This window comes from Chenopodium album, chromosome 17, assembly GCF_948465745.1.
Source record: "Chenopodium album chromosome 17, dcCheAlbu1.1, whole genome shotgun sequence".
Taxonomy (NCBI): Eukaryota; Viridiplantae; Streptophyta; class Magnoliopsida; order Caryophyllales; family Amaranthaceae; genus Chenopodium; species Chenopodium album.
Genome location: NC_137850.1, coordinates 40,818,181 through 40,835,590, shown reverse-complemented (window position 1 = coordinate 40,835,590; position 17,410 = coordinate 40,818,181). Strand labels below are relative to the sequence as shown.

Here is a 17,410-nt window from a genome sequence, read left to right as displayed (position 1 = left end):
TTGTATTTTGCAAATTGAATCCTAATCGAGTAATCCTTGACTTAGTAATCCACGACCAATTAACTCAATTAATCCCGGCCATACATAATAATTTATGTAAAAATTTAGATTGTGCAAATAAAAAATTGTCATATAAACTTCAGGAATTTTTTTTAAAACACTATTTCCATAAATTATTTTCACGTAAAACGGTCAATCACCACACCGTCTATGAAGTAATTCACCCGGATTTAACACATTACGTGATAGCAAGTACCGAAAGCTACACCTGGGTTCGCTTAAGAATTTGCAAGACACCCTAGGCTTTGCACACGCCTTGAGGATAGGGTATAGTTTAGGCATCAAATGATGCCTCGGGGCTTGGTCAAGGACAGAATGTTAGCTTGGTCCTTTTAGTGGTTGGGAATATTGAAGCAACAGGATTAGCTCTTTCAGTACCAAGAGAAGACCACTGCACAAAGTACCTGAGTCCCTGATGCTTACGCGAGAATAAAGAAGTCCAAACAGCCCCTCAATCAATATATATTTAGAAGTTGATAACTCGAAAGGAGATCAAATCAGACAAAATGCAAGAGGAACAATGCTAGATAACTGCTTCAACTCAAATAAGGACGTGTACTGGTGGGGCAACTCGGCTTTATGAAACAAAATTGTTTCTTCCACCAGCCATTTACTTATGAACAATATACATCTCCTACAGTCCTACCATACAAAAAACATTTCATAGGGGGCAATACGATATACACCTCATTAATCCTAGAGTCTAACCAAAATTTTGAATGAGATAACTGCACATTCATTTACACACAATAACTGGTTCTAAGATGAATCACATGTAACAAAGTTTCAGTGTTTTGCCATCGGCAATATTAGTGAGGAAGAAACCTCATTTCGGAAGCTGATTGATCAGAAGGGTCTCAAGCTGGCGAGCTACACTCTTTCCTTGGACTACGAATGAAAGGAATGCAGCATTCTGCATGCCATCCTTTAATCGATGTGCTTGGACTCGACCTTGGAGACCATCAGTAACAGCATTATAGATTTCTCTCTTTAGAATTTCCACTTGGGTAGCCAAGTTTAGGTCAGTAAAGGAGGTACTCATGTCGCACCAAGCTTCATTAGCTTTATTCACAATAGCAGTAGAACCAAAACAATCAGATTTGTCATATTTCAAAGGCATCTCATTTGCATATACAGAGAGATGTAAATCTTCAGCTCGTTTGACTAGAGTTTTAGGTACCCCTTCTCTTTGGGCAGTTTCAAATGCGAGGCTCTCTTTACAGATTCCATCAACTAACTTCCAAGTTGGTATTGTTTGACCATCAACAAATTCTGCAGTCATTGCTTTGTTAACAGATTTGCATCTTCTCAGTGGCAAATCTATTCCATGCAAGTGAGTTGATACAATACCCAAACAGCCAACTGCATCCAGAGTTTCAACAACACTACCTGCAATACAAGCTCCCTTTGCTATTTCTGTTCCTCGGCAGATTTCATCTACGAGAACAAGACTTCTTGAGGTCGTTGCAGATAGTAGTGAACGCATCTCCGACATTTCTATCTGTATTTTTGTATTTAAAAATTTCATTTAAATCAGAAAATTGAATGCCACCCAAGCATAAACAACTGAATGTAATTGCAAACTAGCCACCAGGTATTAATTCTTTTAAATCTTCTATTTTATAGATATCCCAGGTGACATACCTGAAAAGAGCTTTTCCCATCAACAAGGCTATCATAGGATTTCGTGTGAAGTATGACAGCATCAAAATAAGGAATTGAAGCAGACTCTGCAGAAACCATAAACCCACATATTCCAAGTAAAGCGGCTGCACAGACTGATCTCAATAAACTTGATTTACAACCTCCATTTGGTCCTGTTAGAAGAAACAATGATTTCATGTTGACAGTATTGCACACTGCATTGCCTTGAGCTATATCAAACCAGTACAGGAATAGACAGGTCATCTCCATGCTTAAGGATTCACCATCCAGCTTTCCATTCTGTATACAAACATGGATACATCAAATACCCAGTTTCGTAAGTAAAAAAATATTAATAGATCAAATGTGGCCAAGAGGAAGGATCAGCACGTCAGGAAAGGGCAGGAGGAGTGATTCTCCTTTTTTTTTTTGGGGGGGGGGGGGGGGGGGGGGGGGGTAGAGGGGGTCGGAATCAGGAACACTACCTGTGAGCTGCTAAATTCCACCAGAGTAGGAAAGACCCATTTCCTTCTCCTTCTGTCACTGTAAATACAAATGAAGATTGGCATGTATTAATTGCATTGCTTGATCTTGTGTCAAAATTTTCCAACTCTCGGATGGCAAAAATGTAGTCCTAATATTAGAAATTTTGCAAAGATACAAATAAAAAGAAACTAAATTGCACATGTATCAACTGTGAAAGCATTGCAACTGGCTGGATACAACTACTAGATGTTTTATTTTTTTTGGGACGGGCAACAACTAGTAGATGTTAAATGCCAAAATGTTTAAATTTGATTAAATATGAAGGCATAAACAGTGCTCATATTATCACTTTTGCCTAATGTCCTGGTACACAGATATAAGAGTCATACACCTTAGCAATAAAGCCATTAATTACATCAACCAAAGAATACCATCCTATGTCAACTATTAAGGATAACTTAAACTGCTTCAAAAGATAGCAAGAGTACCGACTAACCTGACAAGAACATTGATTTTATGTTGTAACTCAGCAGACAGACCCCTCAGCAATCCAAGAACTTTGGCTCTAGCCTTTTCATTAGCTTCATGGTACCTGAAACCCAAAACTTATTTCTTTAACATTTTTCATAGTTAAATCAGAATTCACCTCAAGTTACAAATCAGAAACAAACCTCATCAATGCATCCTCCACCTTTGTCCTGGTAAACCATTCTTCACAGACTTTCATCCCTTTCAAATCTAATACATGTTTCAGCTGTTTAATTTGTTGCTCCCCTGGGGACCCAGACCATACTGATGCTACAAACTGCTTTACTTTAAACCACCAAACAGCCACATGTTCTCGAGCATAAAGAATTTCACCCTTTGGCCCCCCAAGTGGCGCTATAGAAGCTCTTATCCTTGAAATAATGGGTAGAAAATCCTCCGACACCTAAAATATGGAAAAAGGCACAAATGATCATTGGAAGGTATCTCTGTAAATTCCGGTAAGAAACTCTATCAAATACAAAAAAGACACAGCAACTGGGTCATGTTGAGTGATGAATAGATGCATATAACAGCTACAATAAGCATCCCACTCAATGTGTTTGTATACTCCAATCCTAGGCAAACTAGAATGGTACTCAATTCTTTGGTCACAGGAGCAAGGATACAAACAATTATAATTTAACCCCCTGTCAAGGTAGAATCCTCATGTGAGGAGCTTGGTTGATAGTTTCATATACTTTTTTTCCTTGGAGAAATCAGGTCTTGTCACATACATTTGAACATGACTTTGCTCAAATTACATCATGATCCCCATATGATAAAAAGAGAACATGATACACAGGAATTGCGTATAAATGATATTCAAGTGTGTGAAAAAACACATTAAGGTGTATAATTGGTCTTGAATTCAAGATCAAAATCCTAACAAATGAAAAAGATTTCATGTGCAACTTAGTTATTTTTATTCTTTCTCATTCTATCAAAATCAGAAACTATTTTCAGCCAGAAAAATATACTCACATCAATATCTCGAGCAGCTTCTCCGATTGCTGACCACAAAAAAAAAGATAAAAGATAAATAAATAAAAAAATAAATCCATAATATAATATAATTGTAAAGTTAATGCCCTCAATTAGAAAATCAAGATCTCTCCAAAGTATCAAAATTAAATTTTATTACCTGAAGAAATTGGAATTGAACCCAATTTAGTTCCCAAAAACAGTATCGCAGAGGCGTCACCGTCGATGGGCGGAAACCCCACTATGCCGCCGTTCCGAGGAACCCGAACGGAGCGCGCTTTCCGGGGAACAACCAAAAGGTCCAAAACCCTAAGAACACGGAGCAAAAGCCTTCTTGGGTTGAGTTCCCATGAGAATTCGACCGAGTCACCTTCTCGAACGCGCAGCTGCCTCAAGAACATACCCCATTCGGTTTCAAGAGTCCGAACCTTTATACGTTCGGAACCCTTGTGCTTGTGAGTGAGGGAAAGATTATAAAATCTGTGATTTTCGGCGGAGAAAGCGTCGAAATACACCCTGTGTACGTCGACGGCGGGGTTAGCAGTGAAGTCGTGAACGCCGTGAAGTTCTTCCGCCGTAAGAACCGGCAGGAAAAACTCGTTCATTTCTCCGTCCCGAATGTTGAGACGCGATTGCCATTGCTTCCCCTGCATCCGACGAGTTATCGGATGCGGCGGTTGCGGAGGTTGCGGTGGTGGTTGAGGCGGTTCCATTTAACGGTCGTTGTTTTTGAAATTTTTTAATTATTTTTTTTAATGATTTTGAATTATTTTGTTTTTTTTATTTTTTTTTATTTAGGGGATGAAGATTTTGAACGTGATAAGTTAAAACTGTGAATTTATATAACTACTGTAAAGTTATTGGCTACTCTCCATTATGGCTTATTTTGGATGATGTTTATAATCTTGTTAAATCTTTTCATACTTTTAAAATTTCTCTACGGTTGTAATAAGGTGGGATATCGGTGATAGTTCGGAATTAATTTGTATTAACTCTTTCCCGTAAAGTCTCATAGACTTGGCAGATCTTGACTTGAAATAAATGCCTGCTAACGTCTTTCCTTAAAAAAAAAAAATTGGATGATATATCAATTTAAATTTTTAAATGAGAAAAATAAATTTAAAAACACAAAACAAAATTAAATTAGAATTTTCAAAAAAAGGGTAAGATTTGTGTAAAAAAAAAGGGTAAGATAAGTCCTTATTTTTTTTTGGTGCTCTAAAACAAGTCCTTAATGTTAGAGTAAAGATAAATTAGATAAATTATCAGAATATTTTTTTTTTTTTACATCATAAAATTGGTCAACACATAGAGGTCAAGAGATCTGCAATTTTTTTTTTAAAACCTCAAGAGATATACAATTAAATTAAATCAAAACTAAGTAAAAGTAATTATTTCAACGCGTAATTTTTGGGTTTACAACTTTATGTTCCGCATAACTAATAGTCTTATACCTTAGTGTTACAACCTTTATTGCAACAAGTCATACTAAGACCCTGTTTATAAGTTCAGATAAGATAAGTTTAGGAAAAATAAGTTCAGATAAGGGTTAATCAGGGCTACCAAGTTTAATGTATAACTAAAATAAGTTCTAATAAGGGTTAATAAAATCAGATAAGTAAAAATCAGGTGAATAGAACACACCCTAATTACACAATTTCTATTTATGCAACAAGTCATAGTTAGTAGAATAATCAAAGTACCTTGTATAATGTTTCATCAACCTTCATTCAAAAATAAAAGTTGCTTTTATATTAAAATTATCAATGGGTGGGGCGGATGCACGATCCGCATGGTGCATCCGCTGCGGAATGTACATTATGTTGTATCATAATGTACATGGTTGTAGAAAGAACATATTGTTCAATTCTAATGTACACGAGTTATATTGAGCTTCTTTTTTGTAAAAAAACAAAAAGATAAATAGTAATTATTTTTTTACCATACAGTAATTTCAAAACATTTTAAACTATACTCTCTCTAGAATTTTTCTTTCTCTACAAGATTTCTCTCCCAAAAAAGAAAAAACTGAAAACCACTTCAAGTTCATCAAACCTTAATAAAGAAATCGTTAATTTCAAACTTCTTGGTGCAAAATTGTTCAAGGTGGATGACGAAAACAAAAGGTAAGTACAATTTCGACATGCATAGTTGTTCAATTTGAGTTCGATTGGTAGTTTTTTTGCAAGTTCTTGGTGTGTATATTTGTAATTTATGTGGTTTTGGTGTTGCATGAAGTTCTTGAAGAAAACCAACCAATTATTACATTTTGAAAAAAGAAAGCAAACAAATTAGCAAATCTAGAAAAAGTTGTAGATCTAAATAATACAATGTACATTAAAATACAGTAAAATGTTTTTTTTTCATATTTTATAAAGCGGATGAACATATTATAGAAACATAATGAACATATCTATATAGTTACAATGAAAAGAACATACTATTAAAATACAATGAACATATACCTTAAGTGAAAAGAACCTACTATTAAAATATAATGAACAGATACCTAGAGTGAAAAGAACATGCGTGCTATTTAATAATGTTCTTTATCTTCATGTTCTTTGATAGTCAGTATAATGTACTTTTATTTGTGACATAAAATTTATTGTTTATTTTGAAATGTTCTTTAAATTTTGTTTTTAGATTATGGTGGTTGAATACAAATAATATTCATTACATTATATTATCATGTTCTTTATTAATATTACAGATGTTCTTTAGATATATATAAAGAACATCAAGCTATATGTTCTTTACAAAACAACTATATGTTCATTACAAAACAATTATATGTGATGTTCTTTATAAGATAAATATATGTTCTTTACAAAACAACTAAATGTTTTTTACTGAACAACTATATGTTCATTCCGCCTTTTTTTAAAAACAAAATTGGATGCACGACGCATCGTGCATCCACTTGCAGGGAAAAAATATTATAAAATTATATACTCGTAGCTTGTAGTCTTGTATTATGAAAATGTGATCGAGAAAGTTGTGATTATTTATTAGAATGATCTTATGGAACAATAAGACAATGAGATGAGCGAGATTAAAGAGCACAATCAATACAATCATACTCATAGCTACATAGCTAGTTAAAAGCTAAGTTACCTAATTTGCTAATTTCTAGGTAGCAATAGTTAGCACATAGAAATACTACGTATAAAATATGCGGAAGACTTGGTATACACAATAAAAACTTTTTTGGGAAATTCTCACTGGTGAACTCCAATTACTTAATTTTACAAGTGGTAAACATTCTTAAAATTAATTGTCAATGGTAAACCCCAAATAGAATGACTAATCAATTGGTAACCTTAATAATGATTTATTCTAATTATTTAACTATGGTTAACATTTAAAAACGTTTTTTTAAGAAAAAAAACCCTTGAAATTCCTATTTTTCCCTTATTTATTTCCCCACCCACCTAGCCACCTGACCCAAGCCCTAGCCACCTGACCCACCCAGCTAGCCACCTAATCCAACCGCCTATCCACCTGACCCACCCACCTAGCCACCTAATCCAACCGCCTAGCCACCCGACCCACCCACCACCCACCTAGCCACCAGAACCACCTGCCTAGCCACATGACTCCACTTCGGCACCAACCCTACCGGCGGATACAATTAATTGCTTTTTTTTTTTAAAAAAAACAACCCCTTTTCTGCACCCACCTAACCACCTGACCCCTTCCCCCTGACCAACCGGCGCCCACCCAATTGACAATTTTCGGCATCGTTTGTGGGTGGTGGGGCGAATTAAAGGAGGAACAGCAGCAGAAGCACTGCTATTTCGGTGGTGTTGCGGGCTGGTGCTAGGGTTGGTGGTTGTTGAAATCAGGGAGGAAAAGGAAGGGGGTTGCCTGAAATGGGGAGGAGAAGGGAGAGGGTGGCCAGAATCGGGAAGGGGAAAGGAGTTGGTGGTCGGAATCGGGGAAGGGAATGAAGATGGTGGCTGAAATCGGGTAGGGGGTCGGTGGTTGGGGCGCCGGGATCTGGGTTTGGGAGATATCGGGATGAGGGAAAGAGAGAAGGTAGGGCAGGGGTGGCTGGGCGTCGTCGGCCGAGGATGGAGGAGGTCGGGAGTTGCCGGCGGTGGGGGAGGTCGGGCATCTCCGGCAGAGGCATGGACGCCGGCAGGGAAGGAGTGCCGGTGGCTAGGTTGGGTGGGGGAGGGGTTTGGTTTTTTTTTTTTTTGAAAAATATTTTTATAATAATTTAATTATTAAAAAAATAAAAAGCTAACCATAGTTAAGGATTTTTTATTAAAATAACACTTATCAATGGTAATCAAAAATCGAGGTTTACCATTGATAATAAAATTTAAGAATATTTACCACTTAGAAAATTAAAAAGTTGGAGTTCACCAAAGAGAATTTCCCAACTTTTTTTGTTTTTATTTATTTTTTTTGACAAAAACAATAAAAACTTTTTAATAATTATGTAGCCTCATAATTATTTATGTACCATGAATTATACGGAGTAATTAATAATTTTGGTAGATAATACACTACTTTTTTCTTTTCTTTTTTTTTCTTTTTATGTACCATGATCGTTGAAGGATAACAATTTACGCCTTTCTTATTTTCATCTCCAAATCGAAGTACGAGACAATAACATGTAATTGTGGTGAGGCTTTGCTTATCGTCTTCCACAGAACAAATATCATCCAAGCCTCTTCACATAATTACACTCTATTCGACTTAATCCCTTATATTGTTTGATTTTAAAATGTTGTAGTTATACTGCCTTACACGCTACAAGTATATGTTTCATTTTTTAATTAATCTAAACACACAAAAGACATTATGGAGTATATATATTACCTCCAGTTCATATTACTCGCAACAAAGGGGTATTATTTGTGAGACATAAAATATTCATTTGTTGTAAGTAATAAGAACCAGAAGTAATATATCTTGAGAGGGTGGGAAATTAGGTGAAACATAAGTCAATATCATAAACATGAAAAGCTAGTGGTAACATAATAGTAACATGCATGGTAAAAAAATGATTGGAAAATTCAGAAGAGTTAGTGGAGAATGTAAAAACATGGAACTTTCCAAATTTAGGATTTACAAAAATAAAGGGTGGTCCTTCCAGCTAGGGGAAGCAGGCATACATACTCAGTATAATTTGCATTCTATTTTTAGTATGTTTCCAGTTTCCTTATCTAGTTATCTCTTTTCACATGCATATATTCCTAACTTCTTTTCAATTTTCCATGGAGCTAATACTATGATTAATTAGTATATAAAATAGCAACAACAATAAGGCATGGAAAACTACTAGTATAATTTAGGGACTGTTCTCATTGACTGAACTCAGCTGAACTGAACTGAAAAAAATATTTTATTAGAGAGGGAAATTAGGAGCTGAACTGAACTGAACTGAACTGATTAGAGCTGAACGGAACTGAACTGATTAGAGTTGAACTAAACTGAACTGAACTGAACTGAGAATAAATGTATGAGAACAGGCCCTTAGTGATAAACCGAGGTTAGGGCTGTCAAAAACTGACACGATACGACAACTCGACACGAAATAAATGAGTTTGGGTCAAGAACTCTCAACCCGTTTAATTAATTGGGTCGACACGAACCCGACACGAAATTAAACGGGTTAGGTTTGGGTCAAAATTTTCAACCCAAAACCGACACGCATAACCCGATTATATAAATGGGTTGAACGACAACCTGTTAACCCGGACCCGACACGCTTAACCAGTTTATTATGTAGTACAAAAACTATTTTATTTAAATCTAAACTTTTAGTTTTGTATAAAAAAAACATTGGCGTTGTTCATAAATGTTGTTAAAGTTTGGCGGAAAAATGAAAAAATTTAACTTTTCAACATTTCGAAGATTCTAGATACCTAGGCTTAGTGTCTTACCTTACTCTTATTTAAGACTTTCACCTATCTTCAGTTCATCAATTTTCAAGCTATCTAGCTTTCACGGTTGTCATTTAAAGGTTGAATTGGGACAATTCTTATGTATGTTTTTGTTTTTAAAACTACTAACTTTAAACTTTTGTAGTTGTTAAAACTAACTTTAAATTCTTGTATCTTTAATGGTGTATGTCTTTTTAATTTTTTGGTTGAATATTAATCAGTTTATTATATAGTTATATGGGTGAAAGGTTACCCCGGTAACCTGTTTAATAAACGGGTTAGGTTGGGTCAAGGGTTTTCAACCCGTTTAATAAACGGGTTAGGTTTGGGTCAAGAGTTTTTCAACCCGTTTAACATTGACACGAACACAAACCCGACACGACCCGACCCGACCCGTTTGACAGCCCTAGCCGAGGTCGACTTCATAAACCATTATTTTATCATGTAGTCCTTTAATTTAAAAGTGCTCAATTATTTTAACTATAATATCGATACACTACCTACATAGCCACATAAGGCCATAGGGGTGTAGGTAAATATTTGTAACTTTTGTTGGGTCATGGGTTTACAAGCCCACATTTGAAATGACCAGTGTGAAATTTTTGAATCATGAAATACATTTAAAAGGGAAAGGAGCTGAGGTATAGTATAAAGCTTCTCTAAGCTACGTAAGCCTGAAAACAAGTGCAATATATTACCGTATCAACATAATGGCCAACTACATAACTCCAAATAAGATGTAATTAGAGAGGTAAACGCAACTTACAAGGAAATGAAACCATCCTTATTCCTTGAATAACTAATCAAAATATTGTTTACATATATATAGATAAACCAGGGCAAATAAATAGAAGATAAACATTTCTCGGGACAGTGCAAATTCCTCGATCATTACTTGAATCCAACAGGTGACAAAGGCCGCTGGAAACTTCTGCAATTTGCACTCAAGCTCGGGCGCTTGAGCAATTACTCCAAATCTACACTACTTGAATTGAACAGGTGACAGAGGCACGCGGTAAGTTTTGCAATGTGCTCTGAACTGTCATCATTTGATCTACATTTGCACTGGGATCCGGGTATAAGACCAAATTCTCCAGAACTAATGCATTTGTCAGGAAAAACTGGATCAAATCTATTTCCCTGTCATATCCCAAGAAATTTTTAATCACAATTTTTTTAAGATGATATCTGCAACATGTAGGAATATCTACCAGAGCTGTTCTACAAAACTGTTGTTCTGAAGCAAGTTCCTCCTCGTCATATAACTCAGGATATACAGTTAATCCCTGCAAATTAGATGACAATAAAAGTAAATTTGTTAAACCATTCCTGAATTCAATCCATGTATGTGAAAATATATCAAGTTAGAACAAAGCGACATGTACACTAACCTCAGGGAATACAAGTGTTTCCAAGACAGGCGAACGATTAAGAAATCCCAACAATATACTATCCCAAAAGCTACCTTCATTGAAACCCAGTTCTAAACACTTCAAATAACAAAAGACAGGCAGTTGATCCTTTAACTCTTTATGGTTTAATTCCTAAAGATAACAAGCAGTCAAATCAGTTAATCAATTAAAATCAAATTGATGACAGAATGGAGGCAAGATCAGAAATTGAGACAAATTAAACCTCTAAGAATGTATCGTTCACAATCAAATGCTGAACATTAGACAATGGCCTCAAAAGGCCGAGTTTTACTTGGCCAGAAACCTCATATGCAATCTCCAAGGAGTCATTTTCAATAACAAGGTCTGCTTTGACAAGGCGATCCATGTTTGTGATGTTGTAATGTGATGCTAAATCACCACCGTAGTAAAGATACTCCAAATTAGGAGTATGAATAAGCACCAAGTCACTGCTGTGATGCTCCTCATATTTGTTCAACACTTCCAGAAATAGTCTCCGAAGAGAAGGCGAAGAGATACTTATATAACAGGCATGTTTCCAAGTTGCAAGCAAAGTGAGATCTTCAAGTATAGGGCAGCTTGAAACAAGCCTTGTCACAAGGCCATCGTCGGGAATCATAGCAGCATGTAAGGAGAGTAGTTTCAGGCTAGGAAGACAGAAGGATGTAGAGGTTGAAGCTTGATCAAGACCAAGGTTAGTATCAAGCTTCAAAATCTCTAATGTCTCACACGTGAAAACTTCCGGTGGCAGCTGAATAACCCCTTCTTCCCTCACATGAATACGGAGGTTGAGCTCCTTGAGTCCAGAAAAGGTTAAAGGAAAAGAAATCCACGCATTAATATGCGTGGATTTCAAGTCTGGACAACAGCCGTTAAGACACCGATATTCTCTATGCTTAGGATTATCCCTGGACCTCTCAAGAAAGGGCGCACCCACTCCAAGACTAAAGCTTGTAAGATAGCGAGAGTGGTATGATTGGAGAACGGAGTCTACAAAGGCAACAAAAGTGGGGAAACGTTCGATTGCATAGGGTGTCGCCGAACAATGACTTATAGGCGAATCATCAAAGTTAAGGTGAGTAAGCGAATGGAATATATTGGTAATCATCCTCTTAGAGGAGGCGCAAGCAGCAGCAGCATCCTTAGTAGGAAGTGAAGAAATTATATAAATTAACAATTCATCCGGTAAGCAAGTAAGTCCATCAAGGTTTCTATTATCAACGTCCTCCATATCATGTTAGATCGGATTGGGCTCGTTTAATCTCAATAACTACAGCAACAACAAATTAGACAACAACAACAACAAATTAGACAACAATAACAACAGAAGTTCAACAACAACAACAAAGTAGACAACAACAACAACAAATTAGACAACAATAACAACAGAAGTTCAACAACAACAACAAAGTAGACAACAATAACAACAAAAGTTCAACAACAACAACAAATTAGACAACAATAACAACAGAAGTTCAACCACAACAACAAATTAGACAACAATAACAGCAGAAGTTCAACAACAACAACAAATTAGACAACAATAACAGCAAAATTTCAACAACAACAATAACAGCAAAAGTTGAACAACAACAACAAATTAGACTACATCAGAGAAACTACGACGACAACAACAGCGAAATTCGGCAACAACAACATCAATTAAACAACAACAGCAAATATTCTGATAACAACAAGAAAAATTCAACATCAAATTTCATAGTCCAATCTCAACATTAAAGGGTTGTGCAATACATTAGCAACCAAATTTGATTCGAAAAATCACATACTTTTAGGGATATGTGATTCAATTATCAAATTAGGCTCATAATTTTGTTTTCATAATCTTAATATTTAGAACCAATAATTGAGATTTTGAAATTGATATGATAATTTCTAAAAGAAACAATTTACCTCGGAAACTGCATCAATGGGGGATATAAGGCCTCGATGGAAAACGGCAAGTGCGATGTTAACTGCACTTCAATGGAGAACTCAGAGAGAAAGGAGCAGGACTAGGCAGGCCTATGTTCATCGGCCTTTTTTTATTTTTTTTTTTTTTTTTTTTTTGTGGTAACTTATGAGGGTATAAAAGTCTTTTCAATCATTTATTATGGGTATAGTGGTCATTTCCTTTTGTCTTATTAGGACGTTTTGCCACATTTGAAATTCACGTACTACTACGTATTACAGTTGGCATAACGGCACCTAACAGCAAGTACTCTGTTTATTCCCACAATGTAAAAAAAAAAAAGAAAATTATCAATGATATATCCCAGGTTTTGATTTTTATCAATGATAAATCACATTAAACTTTTATTATCAGCGGTACACTTAAATTTTTCCCTAATTAACTTCAGTAACCTGAACGTTGAGTTGTTAAGTAAACGTTAATTATGATTAGTTGACAGCGATTTAGGTCTGACTTGGCTTGACGCAAACATGATCATATGGAAAATCGAGCATAATTCAGAACAAAATCCAACAACAATTACAAATTGTATTCATAATCCAACAAATTACACAAAGATACATACATTAACTTAAAGCTAACAATTTAAACCAAAAAAATCCAAAAATCCAAAGAGAAATAAGCACTAACCTTTTTAAATTAATCCACAAAGTATCGCTAAATCTCCAAGGATTTTGCTTCACTCGAGCGTCAATTAGGGTTTAGAGAAGAAGAAGAAGAACAGGGCATTTTAGTCAAGCTAAGTCAAACTAAAATCGCTGTCAACTAATCATAACTAACAATTACTTACAAGATTTCCCACTCTTTTAAACCCATTGCAATGTAAAATGAGAAGAGTATTTTGCATATTAAAAGATTTCCCACTCATTTTAACATATCATGAGCTCGATATTTTGCCTAATTCTTCCCCTCCCGCAACTTCCCATGAACCCCACAATGCCCACATATTCATATACTTCCTCCGTTTTTATTTAGTTGACACCGTTCTCTTTTCACGCTTGCCAACACACTATTTTGATGATTAATATCTCTAATTCTCGACATTGTAAAATTATAAAAAGTGAATATTAATAAAATATACATTGAGACGATTTAAACAAGATCCCATTTGACTATGTTTTTGTCGTAGCTATAAATCACAAATGCTAGTCAAAGTGTAGTTTGTGAATAGTGTAAAAGTCAAACGGTGTAAACTAAAAAAAACGGAGGTAGTATGATAACATGAGAGCAAACAAACATCTAAATTAACAAAGGAACAAATATTTTATAGATAACTAGTATTTGGACCCGTGCAATGCCCCAGATTATAACATGGAATTGAACATTAATATACGTTGTAATGTATGATTTAATTTTCTTGTAATTAAATTTGTCGTTCATATTGTCATTTGCTACATATTAATGTTTTGTATTCAAAAGATTGAATAAAAAAATCACATAGCTTAGTGGTAATATATACTTAGTTCTAGAATTAGAGGTTGTGGGTTCAATTCTTGCGGAGAACTTTTTTTTTATTATGATGAGTGCATGACATGGAATGAAAAACAAATGGAAGGAGAGCACGTGGCGTAATATGACATGGAATGAAAAATAAATGAAAGGAGAGCCACGTGACGTAATAAATAGTTAAGTAGGTGACGTAGCGTACTTGTGAATTGATTCTTCCAACCACACAGGCGTAAATGAACAACAATTACGTCATATATGAAAAAACTTAAGAGATCAAAAGAAGGGAGACAAGGATTCAAAAACACAAATACACAACTTCATATGGGAAGCAAAAAAACGAAAGAGAAAAAAGCAGCACTCATTAAAAACCAAACCCCTACATGGGAATATGAGATCTTAATTTTGTACCATTTCCATGAACATGATACTAATCTCATTGAACATAAAGAGGTCAAAGCATGCACTACAAAAGAGACTTCATAGTTCATACTAATATCCTCTTCTAGCAAGTTCACAAGACTAAACTGGCACAGAAAGATACTCCATAAAACAAAGACCGAGTTCACAATGGAACCCAGAAAACGAAAATAGATCAGAAAACATATAAGGACACCCAGGGAACATATAACATAGTAGCAAAATACCGCATCCTTTGGAAGAGTTGATGAATCAACTAAAAATGCTTCAAAAGATCAAATCAAGGTTAATAATCATGTACCTGTACCGTAATGATACTGATAAATAATAGGTTAATATTATCTTGTTTATATTCTGTAAAGATATATCTTGTGTAATTAGGATTCTCATAATTAAGGTTATACATACCTATATATATTTGATGAATGAGAATACTCCGATTAAGGAGAATTACATGTAGGGAATTAGGTACTTTAATGCGGAATTTCACGAATCATATTCGTTTGCACCTAAACAGGATCTACAAGCATAACACATAAAGAATCACATAATACATACCTTTGACGCGTGATTCCCACAAGCGATTGACTGTCAATTAGAGAGATAATAGAGCCCCAAGTGTTGCTCCTCTACTTAGTCCACGGGATAGGATTGAACCTCCACTACTGCTAGGTAGTTGGACACGAACACTTCAAACCACCTTCTACGGAGAGGGGAGGAGAAAACCAACCACGAACACCACCACACCACCACCGTGCACCACCTTGCACCGTGCGGCCGTACGACTGTACGGACGTGAGGAAGGAAGTGAGGAGAGAGATTACGTGAGGCTAGGGTTTGGTTGCTTACTAGTCAATTCTCAATTGACTGGTTAATTGTTGTATGTCAAACCCTAGGCAAGGCCTCTATTTATACATCATATGTATAATTAGAGTCCAAACCAAGCCCACAATACTCTCCCTTTAATCCCACATGGCCGATCACTCCATGAGGCCCAATAATGGGCTTCTTTCTGTTGTTCAATCCAGCACCCTTTTGTGTGACCTTATAGGATCCATTATATTGGGCTTTGGACTATTTGACTAACCCAAAGATCATTGATCACGTCTAGCAATAGATAATGATGACCCAAAAGAACGAACTTAATTATCTCCATAATTTGATCTATTATATATCTAGTAATTGCACTTGACGAAGACATAAGTCCTTCATTACACTATTCTACAGATACTAATCATGTGAAACCACAACAGATTAAAAAGCATTTTGTAGTAGAAATCAACGAATTAAACTACTCAAGAACATGTAACTATTAAAAATATTAAATGACCAACAACTTTTTTCCATGATTTTAAACACTATGACCGAATATTCAAACATATTTGAACAGGCAAGTCACAGCATAAATAATTGACAACGAACATTAAGTACATGTTGGGTATCCACAAAGGACACATAAGATAAAAGAGATTAGTAATGCCTTTTGCATACTTCAGTGCAACATGTTTCGGGTGATTTTTTGATATCCTCGGACACTAGTCTCGCTCTGCTGACAAGTAGACTTGGGCACCTGCAAAATGAACGAATATTCCTTTTACGGAATATTCGCCTCCGACGATCAAGTTAGAGATCGGAAACGGAAAAGCTAGAGAGAGAAAGTAGAGAGAAGTTGGAGCTTTTTAATGCTCTGTTTTTTGATAATGTTGCAATCCACCCCCCCCTCATAAATGATTGGGGTATTTATAGGGGTGGGAATCTGTGCCCTTTTAGGGTTTGTACCCTAAAATTCTGCGACGTGATTGGCTGCGCAATCAGGAGCCGCCACGTGTAGTACGGGGCGCCGTTTTGCGGCTTTCATGAACATTCCTCTTGGTATTTGGGCCAAGATGTAGGACAGCCCTCTTTTATGCTGATTATGGGTGCCCTAATGAACACAAGCCACGTGTCATCTTCCTACAGGGCCACGTGTCGCTCTCTGGGAGGGCCACGTGTCGCTGCGGGATTGGACCACGTGTATGGGGTATTTTTACCCTAAACATTTTCCCCTCAGAGGGAGTGGCACGTACGATTACCGGCCGCTTCCTCTGACCGTTTACACCTTTCGGATTTTAGACTCATCGCCAGCGGGCTAATAGCTGAGGAGACGTACAGAGACGTCCGTCTTTGTAGGTTGGCCGCATAGGGCTGGTTGGCTATGCCGTCTGCCTGAACCCCTCCTTGAGACCACTAGTGTCTAAGAGTTGGGCAGACTGATCTAGCCACCTGGCTTCTCCAAAGTAAAGCTCGGCCGCCCGAATTTTCAGAGTTTAGACCCTCTGTTCTGCTCACTCGGACGCTTGGCACGGATTCACCGTTAACCGTCCGTCTATTTTTTCTGCTAAGATTGACGGAACTTTTGAGACTTTCCGGATTCTAGGTTAAGTTATTCAAAAAATAACCGTTCGAACCTTTGGGCGGGAAGCATGAAGTTACCATTTTTTCCCTCATAAATTTAGCTTATAAATAGAAGAGGTTTGACCTCATTTTGGCACTTTTACAATCTTGAGGATTCTAGAGAGAAG

At 36.2% G+C, this 17,410-nt stretch overlaps 2 protein-coding genes across 2 annotated transcripts; both read right to left on the bottom strand.

The window, feature by feature from the left end:
* Positions 1-588: 588 nt before the first annotated feature.
* LOC145587975 (DNA mismatch repair protein MSH1, mitochondrial-like) lies at positions 589-4,493 on the bottom strand. The gene is made up of 7 exons (XM_081644620.1): positions 3,860-4,493; positions 3,700-3,728; positions 2,862-3,121; positions 2,687-2,782; positions 2,190-2,247; positions 1,705-2,004; positions 589-1,561 (listed from the first exon to the last, which is right to left on the bottom strand). The coding sequence occupies exons 1-7, from the start codon at positions 4,410-4,412 to the stop codon at positions 887-889; spliced, it is 1,971 nt and encodes a 656-aa protein (XP_081500746.1). The 5' UTR covers positions 4,413-4,493; the 3' UTR covers positions 589-886.
* Positions 4,494-10,246: 5,753 nt separating this feature from the next.
* On the bottom strand, positions 10,247-12,242 carry LOC145588986 (F-box/LRR-repeat protein At4g14103-like). The gene is made up of 3 exons (XM_081645566.1): positions 11,235-12,242; positions 10,991-11,143; positions 10,247-10,885 (listed from the first exon to the last, which is right to left on the bottom strand). Exons 1-3 carry the CDS (start codon positions 12,240-12,242, stop codon positions 10,577-10,579), a joined length of 1,470 nt encoding a protein of 489 aa, XP_081501692.1. The 3' UTR covers positions 10,247-10,576.
* Positions 12,243-17,410: the final 5,168 nt, after the last annotated feature.

Coding starts and splice junctions, on each gene's coding strand:
- LOC145587975 (XM_081644620.1), bottom strand. CDS start 4,412: ATGGAACCGCCTCAACCACCACCGCAACCTCCGCAACCGCCGCATCCG. Junction 3,122..3,699: donor AAGCTGCTCGAGATATTGAT/GTGAGTATATTT, acceptor TCCATATTTTAG/GTGTCGGAGGATTTTCTACC. Junction 2,248..2,686: donor AAAATCAATGTTCTTGTCAG/GTTAGTCGGTAC, acceptor TTGTATTTACAG/TGACAGAAGGAGAAGGAAAT.
- LOC145588986 (XM_081645566.1), bottom strand. CDS start 12,242: ATGGAGGACGTTGATAATAGAAACCTTGATGGACTTACTTGCTTACCG. Junction 11,144..11,234: donor TGAACGATACATTCTTAGAG/GTTTAATTTGTC, acceptor TGTTATCTTTAG/GAATTAAACCATAAAGAGTT. Junction 10,886..10,990: donor AAACACTTGTATTCCCTGAG/GTTAGTGTACAT, acceptor TCTAATTTGCAG/GGATTAACTGTATATCCTGA.